This window comes from Camelus dromedarius, chromosome 9 (assembly GCF_036321535.1).
Source record: "Camelus dromedarius isolate mCamDro1 chromosome 9, mCamDro1.pat, whole genome shotgun sequence".
In the NCBI taxonomy this organism is placed as follows: domain Eukaryota; kingdom Metazoa; phylum Chordata; class Mammalia; order Artiodactyla; family Camelidae; genus Camelus; species Camelus dromedarius.
The window spans coordinates 73975642-73996530 of NC_087444.1; the positions used below are offsets into that span (position 1 = coordinate 73975642).

The 20889-nt window shown below is 50.2% G+C and overlaps 2 protein-coding genes across 7 annotated transcripts in view; one reads left to right on the forward strand and one right to left on the reverse strand.

The window, feature by feature from the left end:
- Positions 1-4246, reverse strand: HRC (histidine rich calcium binding protein). Its single transcript, XM_064489509.1, has 6 exons — positions 2078-4246; positions 1932-2002; positions 1317-1385; positions 1001-1055; positions 484-520; positions 1-301 (listed from the first exon to the last, which is right to left on the reverse strand). Exons 1-6 carry the CDS (start codon positions 4047-4049, stop codon positions 265-267), a joined length of 2241 nt encoding a protein of 746 aa, XP_064345579.1. The 5' UTR covers positions 4050-4246; the 3' UTR covers positions 1-264.
- A 1180-nt stretch (positions 4247-5426) lies between these two features.
- The window catches only part of TRPM4 (transient receptor potential cation channel subfamily M member 4), a 37155-nt gene continuing 21692 nt past the window's right edge, over positions 5427-20889 (forward strand). For 4 of the 6 annotated variants that reach the window (XR_010382393.1, XM_064489510.1, XM_064489511.1 and 1 more), the window contains exons 1-12: positions 5427-5549; positions 5859-5926; positions 9950-10124; positions 10596-10776; positions 10958-11121; positions 11285-11468; positions 14923-14984; positions 15139-15330; positions 15614-15713; positions 19474-19586; positions 19875-20207; positions 20389-20523. Coding sequence is in view for 5 of the 6 variants with exons in the window: in XM_064489510.1 (XP_064345580.1) it covers positions 5526-5549; positions 5859-5926; positions 9950-10124; positions 10596-10776; positions 10958-11121; positions 11285-11468; positions 14923-14984; positions 15139-15330; positions 15614-15713; positions 19474-19586; positions 19875-20207; positions 20389-20523 (1731 nt within the window). In the remaining variant the exon portion in view is untranslated. Of the gene's footprint in view, positions 5550-5858; positions 5927-9949; positions 10125-10595; positions 10777-10957; positions 11122-11284; positions 11469-14922; positions 14985-15138; positions 15331-15613; positions 15714-19473; positions 19587-19874; positions 20208-20388; positions 20524-20889 lie in introns of those variants that run through there. The other 2 variants (XM_064489513.1, XM_064489514.1) reach the window with 2 other exon arrangements.

Genomic DNA, 20889 nt, shown 5'->3' on the forward strand with positions numbered 1-20889 from the left:
TCCGTGTTGATTGATTTATTTAACAGAACCTAAGGAAAGCAAACCAACCACCTCGAGGACCCAGGAGTCTCAAGCCCCACCTCTCTCAGATCCAGGAGTTCAAGTCCCCAGTCCCCACCTGTGTTCCCCAGTGCCCAGAGAATCCAGATCCCCCCCAGACAATGAGGTTTCGGGGAGCACATTTATTCAGAGAAATAAATAGGGCTCGTGGAAAGGGGTTGGGAGACCAGGGAGATGTGTCTGCGCTGCAGCCACGAGCCTGGGTCAGGGTTCCGGAGTTTCCAGCATGTCTGCCAGGGCTCTGGAGAGAAGGATGCAGAGGTTAGACAGCCGAGGTGTCCAAAGCTCACCCCAGGGCGCTTGGAGATCATTAACTTGCCCATTTTCACCAAGGGGGAAATAGTCTCAGGGTCGTCCAATAATTCATACTGGGACAGCACCTTTCCAAACAGGGCCCTTAAACTTCCCCCTCCACGCACTTACTGGTACAGGGACGAGGAGAAATAGTCGACGTAGCTTCCTGTGGGAAAGAAGAGGCTTGAGGGGTACTCCACAGGTGGAATTAGGGGGCTACTTTTCACTCAGTCTGGGATCAGGACTAGCTCCGCCTCCTTTTCCTGATTTCTTCCCCCCTCAAAGAATTCTTCTATTGAGACTCCTTCAAAGGTCCCACTCCTTCCTCCTTGCTCTAGATGCTTTTCTCTAGTAGCCCCACCCTCCCTGCCCTGTCCTTCGAATTCCACTTGCCTTGGCCCCGGCCTCTCGGTTCTAGGCCCACCCCTCAACCCTCCAGCCAAGTCTAACCTCTTAGGCTTTGGCACCTATCCCCAACCTTCCCGCTGCCCAGGCCCCGCCCCTCCATGTTCCTCCGGTTCCAGCCTCAGATTCTCGGCCCTGGCCACGCCCCACAACCTTCCGGGCCCGACCCTCAGGTTGGCCCCGCCTCCACACCAGGCCCCTCCCCTTCGTCACGTTTTTCCTCGGCCCCGCCCAAGCTCACCTGGAGTGCAGACAGTTTCGCAGACTAGCGGGCAGAGGTAGCAGAACTGGCAGTGCTGAGGGCGTGGACGGGGAGAGAGAAAAGGCGGTCGGACGTGGTCTGGGGCGGAGTCAGGTTGGGCCGGGGGCCGTACAGGGGCTGGAGGCTAGCTAGGTGGAAGTTAAGGCTGAGGCAGGATCGGGTTTGGAGTCAAGACTACATCAGGGTAAGGCGGGTCAGTTTAAGGGCAGAGGCCAGAAACTGGGGCTGGAGGTGCCCAGATGGTCCCGGGCCATTCTGAAGCCTGGTGGGTTCTTGAATCTAAGGGAAGTCTCACCTGGCACTGGTCGCAGTGCTCTCCCATGTTCTCCTCGTCACAGTGACAGTTCTCACATTCAGTGCATCGCTGGGGACCAGAAGATCCTGGTTAGATAGAAACTCTAACCCCATTTAGGAGCCACTTGCCAGTCCTCCAGCCTGCCCCCTGGACGTTTCTCCAACACCTCACCCTCATTATCTTCAACATAACTCAGTATTTCCCCCCGATCTGCTTTCCACTCACCTTGTTTCCCTATTGGAGAGCGCTGCCACGTTCCCTGATCACTGTGGGCTGAAACTTCGGGTACTCTCTTCACCCCCTCCCTCCCTATTCTCCTCACAGTCTGTCAGTCTCCAGTCCTGTCCCACTTCCCCTGGCTCCACCTTGCACCCTTCTCTCTGTCCCCACATCCACAAGGGCAGCTCAGGCCTCCCTCTCTTTCCTGGACCGTTGCGCCAGCCTCCTCCCCGGTCTCCTGGCCTCCAGTCTCTCCCCAACGTCACCCCCGAAGTATCTTTGTTCACTGAGAACTACCCCTGACCCTCCTTTGCTCAGAGCCCTCCCAAGGCACACCACAGCCCTGGAACAAATTCTAGTAACAGCTTGGTGGATGGATCTGGGTTGCGGACATACATTGCAGAAGGAGCAGTAGCCACACAGGGACCCTGGCTGGTAGTTCCTGTACTCCTGGGCATCCTGCGGATCTGTGGGGACAAGAGGGCAGCAATGACCCAAGCTGACACCACCCCTCCCCACTCCCATCCAATCAGATCACTTACCCATGTCCTCACCACTCTCCTCCTCACTGGAAGCACTTCCAGCCACCTCCCTTCTGGCCAGTGGGTTGGGGATGATGGTGAAGGGAAGCTTGTCTTCCTCCAGCCCTTCCTCCTCATCTTCTTCCTCCTGGTGGTCTTGGCTCAGTGGGACCCAAACCTCAGCCCTCTCTTTCCTCCTTTCTTCCGCCTCTTCTTCATCCTCTTCTTCCTCCTCCTGGCTCAGGCTGAGGCCATGACCTTCCTCCTCATCTTCCTCATCCTCCTGGTCCAGTCTGCCATGGTGGGTGCTTTCTTCTCCCTCCTCTGAACCTTCATCATCTCCTTCATGGGAGCTGTGGTCCTCTTCCTCCTCAGAATCACTCTCCCTTAAATGGCTTCTATCCTTGACCCCTATGTGTTCTGGGGGCTGGTGGCTAATCTCCTCTTTGATGGATCCTCTGTGGACAGTCCCTTCATCGCTATGGCCTTGCTGCCTGTGACTGGGATCCTGGTGGCCAAGCTTGGCAGAGATGTCTTCATCTTCCTCCGTGGAGACTCCGTGGTAGTGATGGTCAGCGGCTGCTCTTTTATACTCACCTGGGAAGTCCTCCTCCTCAGTGCTCTTGTGGCCTTGGAGTTGGTGGCTTGCAACATGGTGGCTGAACTTTACTGTGACCTCCTCCTCTTCCTCCTCTTCCTCATCTCCAAGGCCATGGTGAATATGTCTGGGAACCTGGTGCCAGTGTTCAGTGGACACAACCTCATCCTCATCTTCCTTGTCTCTGTGGCCTTGGTGTCTGTGGCTAGAGATATGATGGTGGTCATCTGAGACATCCTCATCCTCTTCCTTCCTATGGCCTCTGTGCCTGTGGACTTGGTGTCTGTGCTCAGTGGAGATGACATCATCATCATCATCATCATCATCATCTCCTTCTCCTTCCCCTTCTCCTTCTCCTTCTCCTTCTCCTTCTCCTTCTCCTTCTCCTTCTCCTTCTCCTTCTTCTTCTTCTTCTTCTTCTTCTTCTTCTTCTTCTTCTTCTTCTTCTTCTTCTTCTTCTTCTTCTTCTTCTTCTTCTTCTTCTTCTTCTTCTTCTTCTTCTCCTTCTTCTTCTTCTCCTTCTTCTTCTTCTTCTTCTTTGTGGCCTTGGTGTCTGTGGCTGGGGCCATGGTGGTGGTAGTCAGCTGAGACATCCCCATCCTCTTCTTTCTGATAGTCTTGGTACCTGTGGACTTGATGTCTGTGCTCAGTGGAGATGACATCATCTTCTTCTTCTTTTTCATGGCCTTGGTGTCTGTGGCTGGGGCCATGATGGTGGTGCTCACCTGAGACATCCTCATCCACTTCCTTCCCATGGTCTCGGTGCCTATGGGCCTGATGTCGGTAATCAGTGGAGACGCCTCCCTCCTCCTCCTCATCTTCTTCATCCTCCTCTTCTCCATGGCCTTGGTATACACGCCTGGTGATATGATGGTGATGCTCACTAGACACAGCTTCGTCCTCATCTTCGTCTTGATGGCTGTGGCTCCTGTGGCTGGGGAAGTGGTGCCTGTGCTCAGCTGAATCATCCATGTCTTCATTCACAGGGCCTTTGTGCCCATGGGCCTGCTGAATCTGCTCTGTGAATTGCTCCTCATCAGAGACATTCTCATCTCCCACCTCGTGGCCTTGGTACCTGTGGCCTTGGACTTGGTGATGGTATTCTCTGGATACATCTTCATCCTCCTCTCCATGGTCTCCGTGGCCCCAGAAATGATGTCCATTCTCTGTGGGAACATCCTTATTCTCATCTCTATGGCCTCTGTGGCTGTGCGTGGCATGACCAAACTCACCTGACACGTCCTCTGAAGGCTCCGAGACTCCTGCATTGTTGTTCCAGTTGCTGGGGCCCGGCGCAGCCCCTCTCAGCTGCTGGGTCATGGCTTGGGGGAGGAGGAGGCTGACCACAGCAGCCCAGAGGAGAGACATGTGCAGCCATGGCCCAAGGTGGCCCATGGGGACAGACAGGCAGCAGAGCTTCTCCCAGGGCTGGTTCCTGCTGCTGCTGTGGCTATAGGAGTGAATGTTGGGGTCCTTGTCACTTCTGGGGTCCTTCTCTTTCTTTCTCCCTGTGTCTTTGCTGTGTCTGTCTCTGCCCTCTGGCCTTCACTACCAAACTCTGGACACCCCTCTGAGGCCGCCTACAGAGCCCCCTGACCCCCCTCTCTGGCCCTCCCTCCCACTTCCCAGCCAATAGGGTCTCTCCCCTCCCTTCTCTGTGTCTAAATTTACTCTGAGTTATTCTGGGTTAGTCCCCGCCTGCCCCTCCCCTCCTGCTCCTCTTCCTCCTAGCTGGAGAGTGGGTGGGTGAAGGAGCCTCCCCTTGGCCAGGAGAGGGGGACCCAGAGACTTGACTTTAGACTGCCAATAAGCTCATGTTTGGCAGCTGCAAAGACAACGGCTAGATTTTTAGTGGGTCAGTTTGGCGGAGCCTGGGCCAGCTGGGTGGTGAGCAGGAGGGATGTATCTGAGGGGTGAGACCCCTGCCAAGGAAAGATTGGGGGTTAGGTTATGGGAAGTTTCTGGCTGGAAGGGGCTACTTAGCTGAGACAGTGAATGCCAACATGGAGGCCCTGGAGAGGGGTGAAAGGAATTTTGCTTCAGCACACGTACCCGTGACCTCCTGTCCCTGGAACTCTGATCTGGGGGCAGGGGATGGGGCCAGGCCAGGGCTATAAATACAGCATGGGGTGGGGGTGGGGCACTCAGGTTTCCCAGGAAGCTGCAGCTGTCCATCGGAGAGCTGGCAGGAGACGTGTGGCCCTGCCGGTCTGTGTGTCAGTATCTCTCATTCCTCATCCTATCTCTATCATCCTTGCTTTTTGGGTCCCTATCCTTCTTTACGGGTCTCCTTCTCTCTGTCACTGTTCCTTCACCCACCCTCTCAGGGTCCCTGTGCCCCCCACCCCCAAGATTCTGTTCCCCTGTCTCTCTTGGACTTCTGTCTTTCCCTCTTACTCTGAGCGTCTGCCCTCCATCCAAGTCTTTCTCTCTCTCTCTCTCCCCCTCCCTCCCCCTCCCTCCCTCTTTGGGTCAGTCTAGCCCCCCACCAATCTCTGTCCCCCTCTTTCTGATTCTCTGCTCCCACCTAAGTCTTAGTGTCTTCCACCTTTCCACTTGGGTCAGTGTGTCCTCTCCCTCACTGCTAGCATTTCCTCTCTGGGTCTCTGTCTCACCCTCTCTCTGAGTCTTTGTCCCCCTCCCCCACTCTGTGGCTCTGCACCCCTCTCTCTGGGTCTCTGTCCCAGACCTTGTCCGACCCTTCGCCCCGCCTCCCGCCCTACGCGTCTCTCAGATTCCCCGCCCCCCAGACCTGGCCCCGCCCCAGACTGGGCTGGAAAGCGGCGGATCCGGTTTGTCCTGGGTGCATCAGAAACCCGGGTTAGTGGAGGGAATGCGGGGAGTCGGATAGGTTGCGGTGGCTGCAGCAGCATGGTGGGTGCGGAGAAGGAGCAGGTACGGCGGCCGGACCCCGGGTCTGAGGGAGCAGGGGGCTGGGGGCCTGGTCTCCTGGTTCCCACGGAGGAGGGCGCTGGAAACCCAGATTCTTGAGTCAAAGGAAGGGGTTGCTGGAGGCCCGGACTCCTGGGTCCTTGGGGACAGATAGGAGGTAAGGGTTGGAGGGTTGAGATTCCTGAGTCTGGGGGAGAAAGGCGCTGTGGTCCCGGACTCCTGGGTCTCCGGCTACGGCGCCGGTGGGTCACTCCGTGTCCCATGGGACTGAACTGGATTTCCCCCCACCACCCTTCTTGTTCCTGTCCTCAGAGCTGGATCCCCAAGATCTTCAAGAAGAAGACGTGCACGACTTTCATCGTTGACCCCGCAGATCCGGGGTGAGGAGTTCGCCCCGGGGACGGACCCCAGAGCGCCCCGGGCCCGCTGACCCCGCCCACCGCAGACCCCGCCCTTTGGCTCCTCCCCTCCCCCATTCCTGTCACTGCGGACACTCCCAAGGGCGTTCCCTGGTGGCTCTTACCCTGCGGAGGGCTTGGGTCAGTCTGCAAAGGCTTGCAATTTCCCATTCTCCCACTCAGGGTCAGTGTTAAAGCCCCAGGGCTGGGTTCTGTTTCTTTCCTTCCTCGTGTCTCCTCTGTGTGTCTCTGGCTACTTGTATCACTATCTCTGACTTTCTTTCTTGGCTGTCTCTGTTTCATTCATTCGTTCGTTCGTTCATTCCTCCAAGAAACCTTCAGTCAGCATTCTCAAGGCGGCATGATTTTCAAGAGCACAGGCCATGCCAGGGTTTAAATTTCAGCTGGGGCATGTGCTGTGTGACTTTGGGGAAATCATTTCACTTCTCTGGGCTTCATCTGTCATCTGGGCATAAAAACAGGCCCTCCCTCCTGGCTTATTGTGAGAATTAAACAAGTTAATGCTTGTGGTATTTCTGCAACAGTGCCCAGCACATCGTAAGCACTGGAAAATATCTCTGATTCTAACTGGAAGGTAGCAGTTATCTAGCGTGTGTAGGCCCTGTGCTTGTGCTGAGTGGCCAGGGGGTGGCTGCCCTTAGGCGCTTCTGGCATTCAGTGATGGTTTCTCAAGTGAGTTCTGGCTTTCTAGCTGTCTCCAAGACAACCTTTGGGGTGTGGGAAATGCAAACATTCCTAACTTAGTGTGTGTTTCATTATGAAGATATTACATTAGTGCAGGATGGCTTGAATTATGTAAAAATAAACATACACATTATTTAGGGGTGAGTTCTCAAAAACTTTTACTGATGGGAAGTGTGATCAAAAAAGTGGCCTGGTGGGAGGAAGACGATTGTAAGGCAAGGAAATGGGAGCTGCAATGGACAGGCCACTGGATCAGGTGGGAGCCAAGAGGGGGCATCTGGCTAAGACCGGGGAGGGGACACAGGGTGGCACTAGTAGTTTCTGGAGGATGAGGGTCCAGTGAGGTGACATTTAAAGGATGAGCTAGAGTTTGACAGTTGAAGGCGGACTGGAGAGAAAGGCATGGAAAGTAATTCCAGAAATGGGAACGGTGTAAACTGCCCCTTTGACAATGTAATGTGACTAGGAAATGGGGCGAAGTTCGAAGTGCAAGGAGTGTCTGGAGGAGGGTGGAGCCGGAACTCACAAGGCCTCCAAGGCCACCTGGAAGGGGCTGGAAGGACCATGTCCCTGGTCCATGGGAGGGTCAGGATCAGCTCTGGGTGTGGAAAGACCCTCTGAGGGCCACGTGAGGATGAATAGGAGCTTAAGAGGCTGGGTGAGGGTCTGGGTGGGAGGAGAAGAGGTCTGAGCCAGATCAGGGCTGTGGGGACAGAGAGTGGAGGGGACAAGGCAAAGAGATTCAGGGGGTTAAGAGCTTGGGGACCCATGGATTTGGGGAGTGAGAGGGGAGGATGGACCTCAGACATCTGGTCTGGGGCCTGGGAGACAGTGGGGTTGTCCCTGAGATGGGGACCCAGGGAGATGAACAGGTTTGAGAAATGTTGCTGAGCTCAGAGGGGGACCTCGTGCATGGGAAGGGCCTGGGGGGAACCAGGGGCATCGCAGACCTGCATCAGGGACTTAGGAAAGGTCTGTGATTTCCATTTAAGATTTGAGAAGTCCTGGCTGTAGATGTAATGTGGATGTGGAAGTTGGTGAGATGTCAAGGGTCGGGGTAGGGGGAAGAACTCATAAAATCAGAGGAAATTGCAAAATGGCAATTCTATGCCCGATCTTTTTTTTTTTTTTTTTTTTCATGGAAGAGGATTTCTAAAAACCTGTCTCTGAATGCCTCGAGACAAACATGCTGCCTCAAGTCACCACAGCCTTTGGCACATTCACTTATAATTTTCCACTTGGTGCTTCTTTCCCTTAAGTTACTGATCTGGCCCCTGGGGGCACTGAGTCTGAGACCCTTGTAGGGCAGCCATGTGATCCTGGCTCTGGGGAACGCCTGCTCTCAAGGAAGGTGCAGAGGAAGAGAAAGCTACAGATGAGGCAGAGACAAAGTAGCCAGGAGAACGGGTGTGCCCTGCCAAAGGAAAAGTTTTCTAGAATCAGAGCCTTTTAGCGGTGATCAGTGCTGCTCTGTCAGATGACACCTGACTAGAAGCCACTGTGTTTGAGGATGTGCAGGTAATTGCTGACTTTATCAGGAACAATTTCAGCTTCGGTGGCCACACAGAGGAAAAAGGGTAGGAGATGAAATGTGCGGAGGGAGAGTCTGCCAGGGCTGTCCACCACAACTTTCTGCGATGGTGAAAATGTTCTATATCCACATCCAATATGGCAGCCACATGTGGCTCCTGACCACTTCAAATGTGGCCAGAGCAACTGAGAATGGAATTTTTAATTGTATTTAATTTTAGTTTATTTGAATATAAAGAGTGCTGTATGACTAGAGGCTACTGTATTGGACCGTTCAGGTTCTGGAACATTCCATGAAGAAATTTTGTCAGGAAGGGCTAGTGGGAAGTAGATGGAAGGGAATGAAGGAGGTCCAGGGATGGGGATGAGATGGGTGAAAGGATTAAGTGGATAAACTGAGGCATGCCAGGACCCTGGAGGTAGACTCAGAAAGGGGGCATGTGTTTCCTGTAGTTCTCACTGTGCTAGGATTCTGTGTGGACTGGTTGGTCATTCTTTTAGTGTCTTTACAACTTTTGCCAAATCCACAGGCCACCTGTGCTATTCTTTCCATAAAATTGGTCTTTAAATCATGACTCACTCCATTTACATCAATGCAGGTCTACCCAGTATCTGAATCCCTTCCGGAATCAGGGACCAAAGAGATTTAGATGCATTTTCAAATAAATCCTTCATTCCCCCCAACTCGTGTTGCTTTCTCTATCTCTATTTTTTTTTTAGTTGTTTTGTTGTTGTTTTTTTCTGGGGGTGGGTAATTAAGTTTATTTATTTTAATGAGGTTCTGGGGGTTGAACCCAGGACTTCGTGCATGCTGAGCATTCGCTCTACCACTGAGCTTGCTCTTTAAAACTCAGGTGCCATTCCCATCAGGTAACAAGGGATGCTTGTACATTTATTTAGGTGGAAAAAGTTGAATATATGGTCATCGTAAATGGAAAATCTGTTCCATTTGCCACAAAGAGAATGAAACTTGTAATAAAAGATAATTGCAATGAAAAGCAAATAAAAATATTTACCTTCTAACTGGATGCTGTTGCCAGCTCAGTTTTCTGAGCCTGAGGCCAGCTTTTCTCTGTTACAAAGAAAGAGTAGTAAAGGGTTAGGCATTAAAAATATTCTAGCACCCAGCTGAGCCTCTCTCCTTGACAGTAATCACGAGAACTCAGAAAGGAATGATTTTCTCACTGTGTTATTCAAGGTTATTTAAAGCTCTGTGTGGAGTTCATGAAGACTGGGTCTGGTATGCAACCCCCATTTTAGGAAATGTTGAGTTTTTTCATCGACGCCTCATAGTTCTATGAAGTAGGCTGTGCTATTATTGTCTTTTCACTTGAGGAGGCAATTTAGGCTCAGAGAGGTGAAGCCACTTGCCCAAAGTCACACAGCTGCCTCAGCCTCCAGCTCATGCGTGCTCTCTGAATCACTCTCTGGATTTTCCTTTTCACGTCAGTATATATTTCGTCTGCAGGCAGCAATCATGTTCCCATTTCAGGCCCTACAGGCAACAGTGAGGGTAGGGCCCTGAAGACCTCCCTGCTCAGGCTTACTTGAGCCACTGTGGCTTCCTACTGGTGGGCTAGGTGACTGAGGCTGTCACCTCCCACCCCAGTCTCTCCCTCAAGCTAGTCAGAACCAGAGAGGGGCAGTGCCAGCATCAGCATGGACAGTGAACACTTCTGGGGGGCATGCAGAAATTTGGACATTTCTCTAGGATGCTTGGGGTTGGTGGGGACACCCCTCGGGTTCATGTTCCTCCTCCCCACCCCTCAGAGGGACCTTGTGCCAATGTGGGCATCCTCGGCGTGCCCACCCGTCAGTGGCCGTGGAGGATGCGTTCGGGGCAGCCGTGGTGACCGTGTGGGACAGTAACTTACACACCACGGAGAAGCCCACAGATGCCTTCGGGGACCTGGACTTCCTGGGAGCCGGCCTCAAGGCCAGCAATGTGAGACCCGCATGTCTGGGCAGGGCCAGGGTTGGCCACGGGGCTGCATGCCAACGGGGGCTCCTAGAGCCAGGGTCTGGGGGTGCCTCAGCTGAACACTGTGTCTCCCCATTTGTCCATCCCTGTTTTTACCTCTCCTGGATCTCTGTCCCCTCCACCCCTGTCTGTCTTCTCTGAATCCATCCTTCTCTATCTGAGTTTGTCTGCCTCTCTCTGGGTCTCTGTCTCCCTTTCTCTCGGTCCCTGTCCACCTCCGTCTGGGTCCCTGTCTGCTCCCCTACCCCCGATCTCTGTCATTCTCTCTCTGCATCTCTGTCCCTTTCTCTCTCTGTCCCTCTCCCCTGGGTCTCTGTCACCCACCCGCCGCTGCCCTCGCCCCGCCCCCGGATCTCTGTCATCTCTCTGCGTCTCTGTCCCTATCTCTCTGTCTCTGTCTTCCTCCCCGTGTTCCCTCCTCTCGTGTGTCCACAGTTCCTCCGGCTCTCTGACCGCACGGATCCAGCTACAGTTTATAATCTGGTCACGCGCACATGGGGCTTCCGGGCCCCGAACCTGGTGGTGTCAGTGCTGGGGGGGTCGGGGGGCCCCATCCTCCAGACCTGGCTGCAGGACCTGCTGCGACGCGGTCTGGTGCGCGCTGCCCAGAGCACAGGTGACTGAGGGTGGGAGGGGGGCTGTGCCCTCCCTCAACTTCTCTAAGATGCTGTCTACCCGCCCCCAACCCCCGCCCCGTCAGTCTCTGTGTGGGTTTTTGTCTGACTCTCTAGTCTCTCTGTCTCTACACGCCTGTGTTGTCTCTGGACCTCATCACCACTCTTCGTGTCGCCGTGTAGGGGCCTGGATTGTCACTGGAGGGCTGCACCAGGGCATTGGTCGGCATGTTGGTGTGGCTGTGCGGGACCACCAGACGGCCAGCACTGGGGGCAGCAAGGTGGTGGCCATGGGCGTGGCTCCCTGGGGTGTGGTTCGGAATAGAGAGACACTCATCAACCCCAAGGTAGGACCCAGGGGCTTGGGAATGGAGGGGACTGGGGGCTGGGAATCCCAGGTCTGAGGGAGGAGGAGCTGGGAACCGGGCTCAGGGTCGAGGGAAGAGCAGTTGCTGCCTGTCCTCCTGGCTCTGGTGGAAAGGCTCCCTGGTCTGGTCACTTGTCCCCCAGGGCTCCTTCCCTGCGAGGTACCGGTGGCGCGGCGACCCCGAGGATGGGGTGCAGTTTCCTCTCGACTACAACTACTCGGCCTTCTTCCTGGTGGACGACGGCACGCACGGCCGGCTGGGCGGAGAGAACCGCTTCCGCTTGGGCTTCGAGTCCTACGTCGCCCAGCAAAAGACGGGCGTGGGAGGTGAGTGGCTTTTTTCCACTGGAGATTCATGGCCCACGGCTCAGGATCCCAGGGGGCTGATCTGGTCGGAATTTGAGGGTTGAGGTCAGGAGGAGTGATGGTTAAGTGATGGGCTTCTCCCATCATTTGCTGTGTTAAAAAAAAAAAAACTTTACCTTGAAATCTACAATATGTGGATGTGGACAGCTTGATGAATTTTAAACAAAACTGAACCAGCTTATGCCACCAGCACCCAGATCAAGAAACAGAGCATAATCAGCTCCTTCTTCTGCCCACACCCAAGGGCCACCCTATCCTGCTTGTCACAACGTATGGTAGTTCTGACCATGTTTCACATGAACAGAATCACAGCAGCACGTTTTAAAGTCTGGCTTCTTATACTCAACGTTATTTCTGTGAGATTCATCCATATCATTGCATCAGTGGTAGTTTGTAAATAACCCACCCATCAAAGAAGAAAAAAAGCTAGAAAATATTTTGAACTGAATGATAATGATGTTATGACATACTAACACTTTTGGGATAAGGCCAGTACAATACTTGTAGACTTAAAAGCACATATATGTTTAAAAGAAAAGAAAAGAAAGTCTGAAAATTAATGATTTAAATCTCCAGTGGGAAAAAAACCAACTTAGAAACAGAAGAGCAAATCAAATCTAGAGAAAGTAGAAACAAGGAAATAATCAAGACAAGGACAGAAATTGCTAAAACAGACACAAATGTCCAGTGGAGAAAATCAGCTAAACCAAAAGTTGCTTCTTTGAAACATTTCCTGTATTTTATAAAGTGTCCACTTAATTCTTAAATTTTACTTAGCTTTTTTGGCACCTTTAACCTTATTTTTAAAAATTATCTTTTTGGGGTGTATAATTCTATGAGTTTTAGCATATGTATGGATTCATGTGACCATTTCCTCAGTCAGGACACAGATAGATTCTGTTCCGTTTGGACCCAATGCCTCGCAGCCACTTACCGGCTTTGCCATCCTTCTAGTCTCCTTTTTATCCAGAGGATCATATAAATGGAATCATGACCTTTTGAGACTGGCTTCTTCCACACAGCATAATATTTTATGGCAGCTTTAATATGTGCTTATTGGAACTAATCAAACAGTGTGAAGGTACATAAGGAAATTCTTATTGCATGAGTTGTAATTTGTAAATAAGCCAAGGGTCAAAGAAGAAAAAAAAGTTAAAAGAGTCCCTTCCTAGCTCCAACCCTCTCTATTAAGTAATCAGTGTTATCAGTGTTATTTGGTTTGGAGTTTATCCTTTCATACCTTTCTCTATGCTTATAAAACCCTATGCAATTGTATTTCCACCTCTATGGTGTTTCTTTCTCTCTTTTATACTATACATATCACTTTCTTACTACCATCCCTTTAGGTGCAGATCGCTATCTTGCGTCTCCTTCTAATAGTTGATGATATCCCTTGGTAATGGCTGTACCATCTGTTATTTAAATTTTTCTCAATGGGTGGAGACTTAAAGTTCTATCAGTGTTTGGTACTACAAATAATGCTGAATAAATATTGACATATGAACATTCGTAATAACATCCAGGTGTTTTAAAGTTTATACAGTAGATCACTGAAGTGAGATTGCTCTGTGTGTATACGAATAGATAGTACTAGACAACTTTCTAAAAATTTGGAGCAATTTTCACTTTGTCGAGAATATGTGAGAGTGTCTTTTTCTGTCCAGTGTCACCCAGCTTTGGATACTCTTGCTTTAATTTTTTTTTTTTCCAATTTGATGAGTAAAGAGTGACATCTCACTTTAAATTTGATCTTTTAATTTATCTAACCACTGTTAAAAGATATAAACATATATTTTGTTGGTCAATCCGATTTCCTCATTTATGAATTGGCTATTCCTATTCTTTGCACATTTTGAATGAGGTTACTTCTTTCTTATGTTTTTGTAAGAATTCTTCATAGCCTGTCACTAGTAATGCTTTGACTGTTATATGTACTGTAAATTTTTAACAGATATTTTAATTATGGTGTCTATTTCCACAAAAATTCTATCATTTTTATGTGGTTAGATGTACTTATTATTTCTTTTATAGCCCTTTGGTTTCCCTTGTTTTTTTTTTTTTCTTTAAAGGTCCACTCCATTCCAACGCTATGCAAATATTCCAAGCCTTCTTTTTTAATACCTTGTATTTTTTATTTTCAAATCTTTAATCTATTTGGAAATGCTTTTTACATGTTTTGAGGTAAGGAATCTACATTTTTTTTCTTCTAAATGGGAAGCTTTGTTTTTTTCATGGCCATTTAATAAATAAACCATCTTTTCCCAGTTAACTTGATATTGCTAATTCAGTTATAGGTTAAATTCCTCTCTATGTTAAACTGTTTCTGAACCTTTCTCTCTTCTACCTCTCTATTTATCTCTTCTTGTGCCAAAAATATTTTTTAATTACCAGCAATTTAAAGATGTTTGAATACATATAAGGAAAAGTTTCTCCGTGCTGTTCTTCCTCAAAAATTTCTTGGCCCTTCTGATATTTATTCTTCCATATGAATTTAAAAATTATTTTAAATTAAAATTATTTTAAATTAAAATTAAAAAAAGGAAAATATCACCTAACACCTCCTACCCCCCTCTTTCCCCAAACTGCATTGAAGTTATGTGATACATTGTGACAGGTTACCATGTATTTCTGTATGAATGAATTCCCAGGTGTTTTATTATTTTTATGAAAATATGGCTAAGATGCATATTAGTACCAGTTGGAGGAAAGTTTTTGGCTTTTGTGTATTTTTCTTGTATCAGTCCTCTTAACCAAATTTGCTTACTGATACTTATTTTGAACGGAGTTCCTCCAATATTCTGAGAATATAAAACATCTTTTCTTCAAATAAACATCTTTGTCTGTGCCAGTTTAAAAAAATACAGGTTTTCATTCAATTTTTTCATTTTCTTGTATTATTATGTTAGCTCAAAACTTCCAGTTAAGAAAAAAAAAACTTCCAGATAAGTGTGAATAGTAGTAATGTTGTCTCATTTCTTATTTTAATGGGAATAGAGTTAGTAGAGAACTCTCTCATATGATTTTGCTGTTGGGCTCTGATAAATATCTTTATTGTATTTGGATAGTCCTTTTTATAATTCTTTATTTCCTTTATTTTCTGTTTGAACGTTCATCATCTCCTGGCTCCTGGACAGTTAATCAGTTACAGGATTGACTCATGCCATAAAAGCCCACGTCCTTCAGGAACCCAGGAGTCCAGGCTCCCAGCCCCCTCCTCCCTCAGGAAGTTGATCATTACTGTCTTCAGAATCTGGCCCCTCCCATTGTCCTCAAAGGCATGACAATTCCCATGAGCCTTGGGATTGAGGATTAGGCAGAATCCAACCTTTGCCACAGGGCCTCCTGGGAAATGTAGTTCTCTCCCATCCCTGCAAAGGCTGATGGGAGGTGACCAAGCCCTCTATTCTCTCTTCAGGGACTGGCATTGACATCCCTGTCCTCCTTCTCCTGATTGATGGTGATGAGAAGATGTTGCAGGTATAGGGGCCCGGATGTCTGTGTCTAAGTGAGCAGTGGCTGGGGGCCATACTCCTGGGTCCTGAGTCTTAGGGGAGGCGAGGGCTGGGGTTCTAGACTCCAGGTGAGGTGAATATCTTCCTTCCCTAACCTGACTCCCCCTTTTATCCTGTAGAGGATAGAGGACGCCACTCAGGCTCAGCTCCCCTGCCTCCTGGTGGCCGGGTCAGGGGGAGCTGCAGACTGCCTGGCAGAGATCCTGGAAGACACACTGGCTCCAGGAAGTGGAGGGGGCAGGCGACATGAAGCCCAAGATCGGATTAAGCGTTTCTTCCCCAGAGGGGACCCTGAGGTCCTGCAGGCCCGGGTATGATATTGGGCATCCCACTCTGGATCTTGAGATGGGAGGGAGCTGGGGACCTCAGCTCCTGGGTCTTGAGAAGTGAAGGTACTGAGGACTTGGAGTCTTGGATCCAAGGGAAGAGGGATGGGGGCTCAGACTCATGGATATGAGGGAGGAGAGGCTGGGAACCTGGACTCCTCGGTACTGGGAGTAGAGATTACTAGGTCCTGGAGGGGAGCATTCTCCCGTATCTCTGTGGACAGGCCCAGGTGGAGTTGGGCTGGGGTTGTGGAATTTGGTATTGCAGGTGGAGAGGATCATGACTCGGAAGGAGCTGCTGACAGTCTATTCAACTGAAGACGGCCCTGAGGAATTTGAAACCATCGTTTTGAAGGCCCTTGTCAAGGGTAAGACTTGGACCCCTGAATCTTCCCCACTGTCAGCTTAACTTTGGACACCTCTCCTGGCCTCAGCACTTTATCCATCCTCTCTAACCTAAGGTTGTGTCCCCTTTGATCTCTTTCCTTTTATCGTCCTATTTTGGGGCTTTGCATGGTGCTATTGGACAGATTTCCTAAGATACTTTCATTATGTTCCAACATTGCTTTCTTTCTGTTGCATCCATCCACCCATCCTTTCATCCTTCAACCATCCATCCAACCATATGTAGATCGATCTTTTACCCAGCCATCCATCCATCTTGCCATTTACCCATCCTTCTATCTATCCATTCACATAGCCATTAACAATTCTGTCTACTCATCATTCTTCTAACCATCCATCTTTCAATTTACCCATCCATCTTTTTGTCTGTCCATCCACCCATCCATCCATCTTTCATCTATCCATCCATCTTCTCATCCATCCATCCATCTATCCATCCATTTTTCCATCTATCCACGCACTTACTCTTTCTACCTTTCCTACATGCCTCCAGTATGTTTTAGGCCCTGAGGGGCCATGGAGTCAGAGATGAACCAGAGTGCTGTCTCCCAGTGAGGAACTCCTGATATTTCACTAGAGGAGTGAAGGTGAAAACTGAGGTAGGGAGCATCTTGGCCACCTGGTGGAGGCTGAGGATGGAGCTCATTATTTATTCAACAAACATCATTCTAGGCTCCAGAGATGAAAGCAGACCCATTTCCTGCTCTCAAGGACCCCAGATCCTTCCAGCATTATTTTGACACACCCTTAAGTAAATTCAAAACAAAACATGGGAGAGGAACTGTAGTCTGCAAGGGGAGAGAAATTCAATGGAGAGGTGGTATTTAAATTGGGCCTTGAGGAACTAGTAGAATTTGGAGTTAGTAAGAGGTAAATAAGTGTTAAGGAAGATTCCCAGGGCTCTGTGGGGATGTGGGTGGGGAGGGTCATTTTTGGTGTCAGAAGAGTTTTACAGGGAAAACACCCCCTTAGATTAAAAATTCCCAAGAGGCACAGTTTAAATTTCTGATGTGTTCTCAGCCTCAGATCCTCACCCCAATTGCATCACCCCAATTGCATTGTAGTTCATGCAGAAAGAGTAGCTACTTTTGACTTTGGAATCAGATAAAACTGAAATTTGAATACCAGCTCGGCCCCCTCCCTGCTGTGTGACTTTGAGAAAGTGACTTTCCCTCTCTGAGCCTTAGTGTGAAAAATAGAGATACTATCTGGCAGGAGTGTGGTGAGCCTCAGAGTCAGCTCTTGGGCAGTGCCTGGTCCCTAGTAAATGGGAGCTCTTTTTAATATGATTCCATTTCTTGTGGGGACACATCCTTTCATAGAGGATGTCTGTCAGTGGGCAGATCTGATTCACTTTACAGAAGTTAACTCACCAGCCTCCTGGGAGAAAACAAAGCGGCTCTGGAAGATGTGGTTTGAGGGGCTGGTGTTGTAAGTCCATTGCCTGCAGAAGTGCGAGTGATTGCAGTCTGCTGGGGAAACTGGAGACACCGGGACAGGCTCAGTGACAGCAGAGTCGAACTGATGGGGTTTCAGGAAGTGAGGAAGGAAGAGGAAAGAGGATAAATGCTCCTTAAGAGTCTATGAACAGCCAGGCATTGTGCTGAGCAGTTGGCACGCATTATTGCCCCTGATCCTCCACCCCTACCTGTAAGGATTTGCAGTTTGCAGATGAAGAAACTGAGGCTCTGAGAGGGGTAAAGTGACTTGCCCCTGGTCACACAAGGTAACAGGTCAGGCTTTGAATTCAGGTCTGACTCTCAAGCCCACTGCGTGGGGCATGTTGAGGGAGGGCTAAGAGGTCCACGTGGATGGCAGGAAGCATGTGACATGAAGGGAGGGATGGAGAGATGGCTGGTGAGGTGGGCGGGGCCACACCACCCAGGACCTCAACTGAGACTTTGTCCTGAGAGGCACAGGAGGGCCAGGGTCAATTCTGTGTAGAGAAGGACCCTCTGGGGTCAGGCAGTGTCAGACTAGAGAGAAGAGACCATGAAGAAAAGGAGGAGACTGCAGTGATGGTTGTGGGAGAGGATGAAGCTGGCGTTGGCACTGGGGCCCTGGGGACAGTCAAGGGGGCTAGGCAGAGAGTCAGGGGGCTGGAAAGATGGGGCTTGGGGACTGATGAGCTATAGATCTGAAGGGAAGGAGGGACAAGGACAGCACCTGAGGGTCTGCCTCGATGACTGGGTGGACAAAGGTGCCATCACTGAGACGGGGAGCCCACAGAAGCTTTTTGGGGAAAGACACTGAGCTCAGTATGGACATGGGGAGCAGCGAGGGCTTGGGGGGAGGGGCCCAGGTGACAAATGGTAACATATTAAGGCAGAATATAAAGCAAGATATGATACATCAGTTTTCCCCCTTCTCTTGAAACTGTGAGGGAAGTAGGGGAGATTCATAGAATCATAGAAAATCCAACTCTGAATTTGCTTTAGGGTTTTGAAGACAAATATACAGTTTGTGGCCCCAGGCGTATTACTTTTTCTCTCTGGGCCTCTGGTTTCTCCCACGTTAAAGTTATGCTGGTCAAGCTGCAGATTCCTCCCAGTTTGGGACATCTTCCTACAGTTACTATTGAAAACAATGCCTCCAAGTGGGTACCATTATTATTCACATTTTATAGATGAGGAAACTGAGGCTCCCAAGGTTCAGGGAGACCTGAACCATTCATTTAGTACAATTGGTGGAGCTGGGATTGGAACCCAGGATCGCCCTCCTCAAAGCCCTTTGCTCCTCCACGCTCCACTTGATAACCTAGTTCTGCAAAACCGATTTTTTGGAACAAACCAGATGAGATGATAGGGACATCTGTCTTCCTTTGCTTTGGAGACCGATGTGGAGCAAGTTTAGCCAGAGGGAAAAACTAACTCGATGGCACAAGTGCTCTGAGACCCAGGGATGTCTAGGCTTTGCTTTACTTCTCCTTAGATCCACTGGATGCTTCAGACTTTCCACACATTTGAATCTATTAAATTGCTGGATCAGGGTTTTACAGGCCTCTTGTTCTTCCTTGCTCTCTTTAATGACCTTCAGGGTTTATGGAGTCCCTCTGATGTTTGGATTTTTTTCCCCGCTTCCGTCTCCTCTTGCTTCTCACAAATTCTCCCCAATCAGGAAATCAGAGTGACTCACATTTGCCATCATATCCTGTGTTTTCCTGCACCCAGGCTTTTGCTCAAGCTGCTCCTGCTGCCCTGTGGTTTCTTTTCTCATCTTAGATGCAGACTTGCAAGTCCTACTTTCAAAAGCCCTAGCTCAGTGCCCGTCCTCTGGGAGGCCCCCCTTGCATCTCTCCATCTTTGCAATTGTAGCCTCGCCTGGGCCCTAATCACATTCTATGCCCGCCACCAAGGGCACCGATCACTCTGAGGGCAGTTATGTGGTTCTGGGGCATATTTCCCCCGAATGAGCTACTTCAGGGCGGGGACTGTTTCCGATTTCTCTCTCCACCCCTCTCACTTCCTGGCCCAAAGCCTACCTCAATAAATGTTTAATAAATAAATGATTCCCTTTCCTTTTCTTGGCGGCTCTAAACCCTGAGCTGAGTGACCTTATGCTTGTAATAGCCTGACTTCTTAAAGACCCCAGACTCTGCCCACCAACACTCCCCTTATACAGACTTCAGATGTCAAGTGTCTCAAATAGAAGTAACACAGACATCCATCAGGTGTTCCCAACCTCCCCCTGACTTCTTGCTCCCTCTCCCTCTCACCCTTTCAGCCTGTGGGAGCTCTGAAGCCTCAGCTTACCTGGACGAGTTGCGTTTGGCTGTGGCTTGGAACCGTGTGGACATTGCCCAGAGTGAACTCTTCCGGGGGGACATCCAGTGGCGGGTGAGGGGTTGGGGCCTGGAGGCTGGGGATCCTGACAAAAGGGATGCGTTCTCCCCTCTCCCTGACTTCGTTGATATCTGGTTCTATTTTCCATTAAGGCCTGTTCTGCCTTCTCTCAATTGTCCATCTATCTCTGATTGTCCATCTGTCCTCCCTCCCCATCCATCCATCCATCCATTCGTCACTCATAGCTCTGTATCCTCATCTCTTGTCCTTAACCTCTGACCCCACCTGGCCTTTTGCCTGTCTCGGTGCTCACCTCTACCCCCATTCCTCCCTCCCCACCAGTCCTTCCATCTGGAGGCCTCCCTTATGGACGCGCTCCTGAATGACCGGCCGGAGTTCGTTCGCTTGCTCATCTCCCATGGCCTCAGCTTGGGCCACTTCCTGACCCGGACGCGCCTGACCCAGCTCTACAACGCAGCACCCCCCAACTCGCTTATTCGCAGCCTTCTGGACCAGGTGTCCCACAGCGCAGGCACCAAAACCCCAGCCCTTAAATCCTCTGAGGAATCACCACCCCCTGAGGTGGGGCAGGTGCTGCGGATGTTGCTGGGGAAGACGTGCGCGCCGACGTTCCCCGCCGGGGGCACCCCCCCGGGCGAAGGCAACAGGGAGGATGTAAGGAACCTGGTGGGTGGGAGAAGCCCAAAGGGACCTGGAGGCGGGGCTATGTCGGGAGGGACGTGACTAGAGAACTGGATGTGTGACTGAAGGGGCAGGGGGCGGGGCTGATAGTTGGGGCGGAGTCAGGGAGCGTCTGGGACGGGGCCAACCTTCATCCCACCTTCCTTGCCTGCAGTCCTATCTGCTGCCTGACAAACCTGCCTCAGAACTCTTGCTGGAAGGAATCCCCGGGCAGGCCCCCTGGAGTGACCTGCTCCTCTGGGCACTGCTCCTGAACAGGGCTCAGATGGCCGTGTACTTCTGGGAGATGGTGAGCGCTGACTTGATCTCTGATTCTACTGTCTCCTACATCCCTGCCCTTTATTTCTACTGGACTCCAGTGGCTAAGCAGTAAGATTCCCTGACCTACGTCCCACCCCATCCTACCTTCTTTTGGGGGGATGGGGTGGGGTGGGTAATTAGATTTATTTATTTATTTATTTTGATGGAGGTCCTGGGGATCCGTCCTCCATTCTTTATATATGACCCCAAGTGCTGCTTCTTCCTCCCTCCCACCCCCCACCTATATATTTCTTGTAACTTGCCTTTTCCATTAACAGTATATATTGGGCGTTTCCTCTTGTTCATACATATGCATCAATTTCATCCTTTCAAAATGGATGCCTGTATGCAGAAG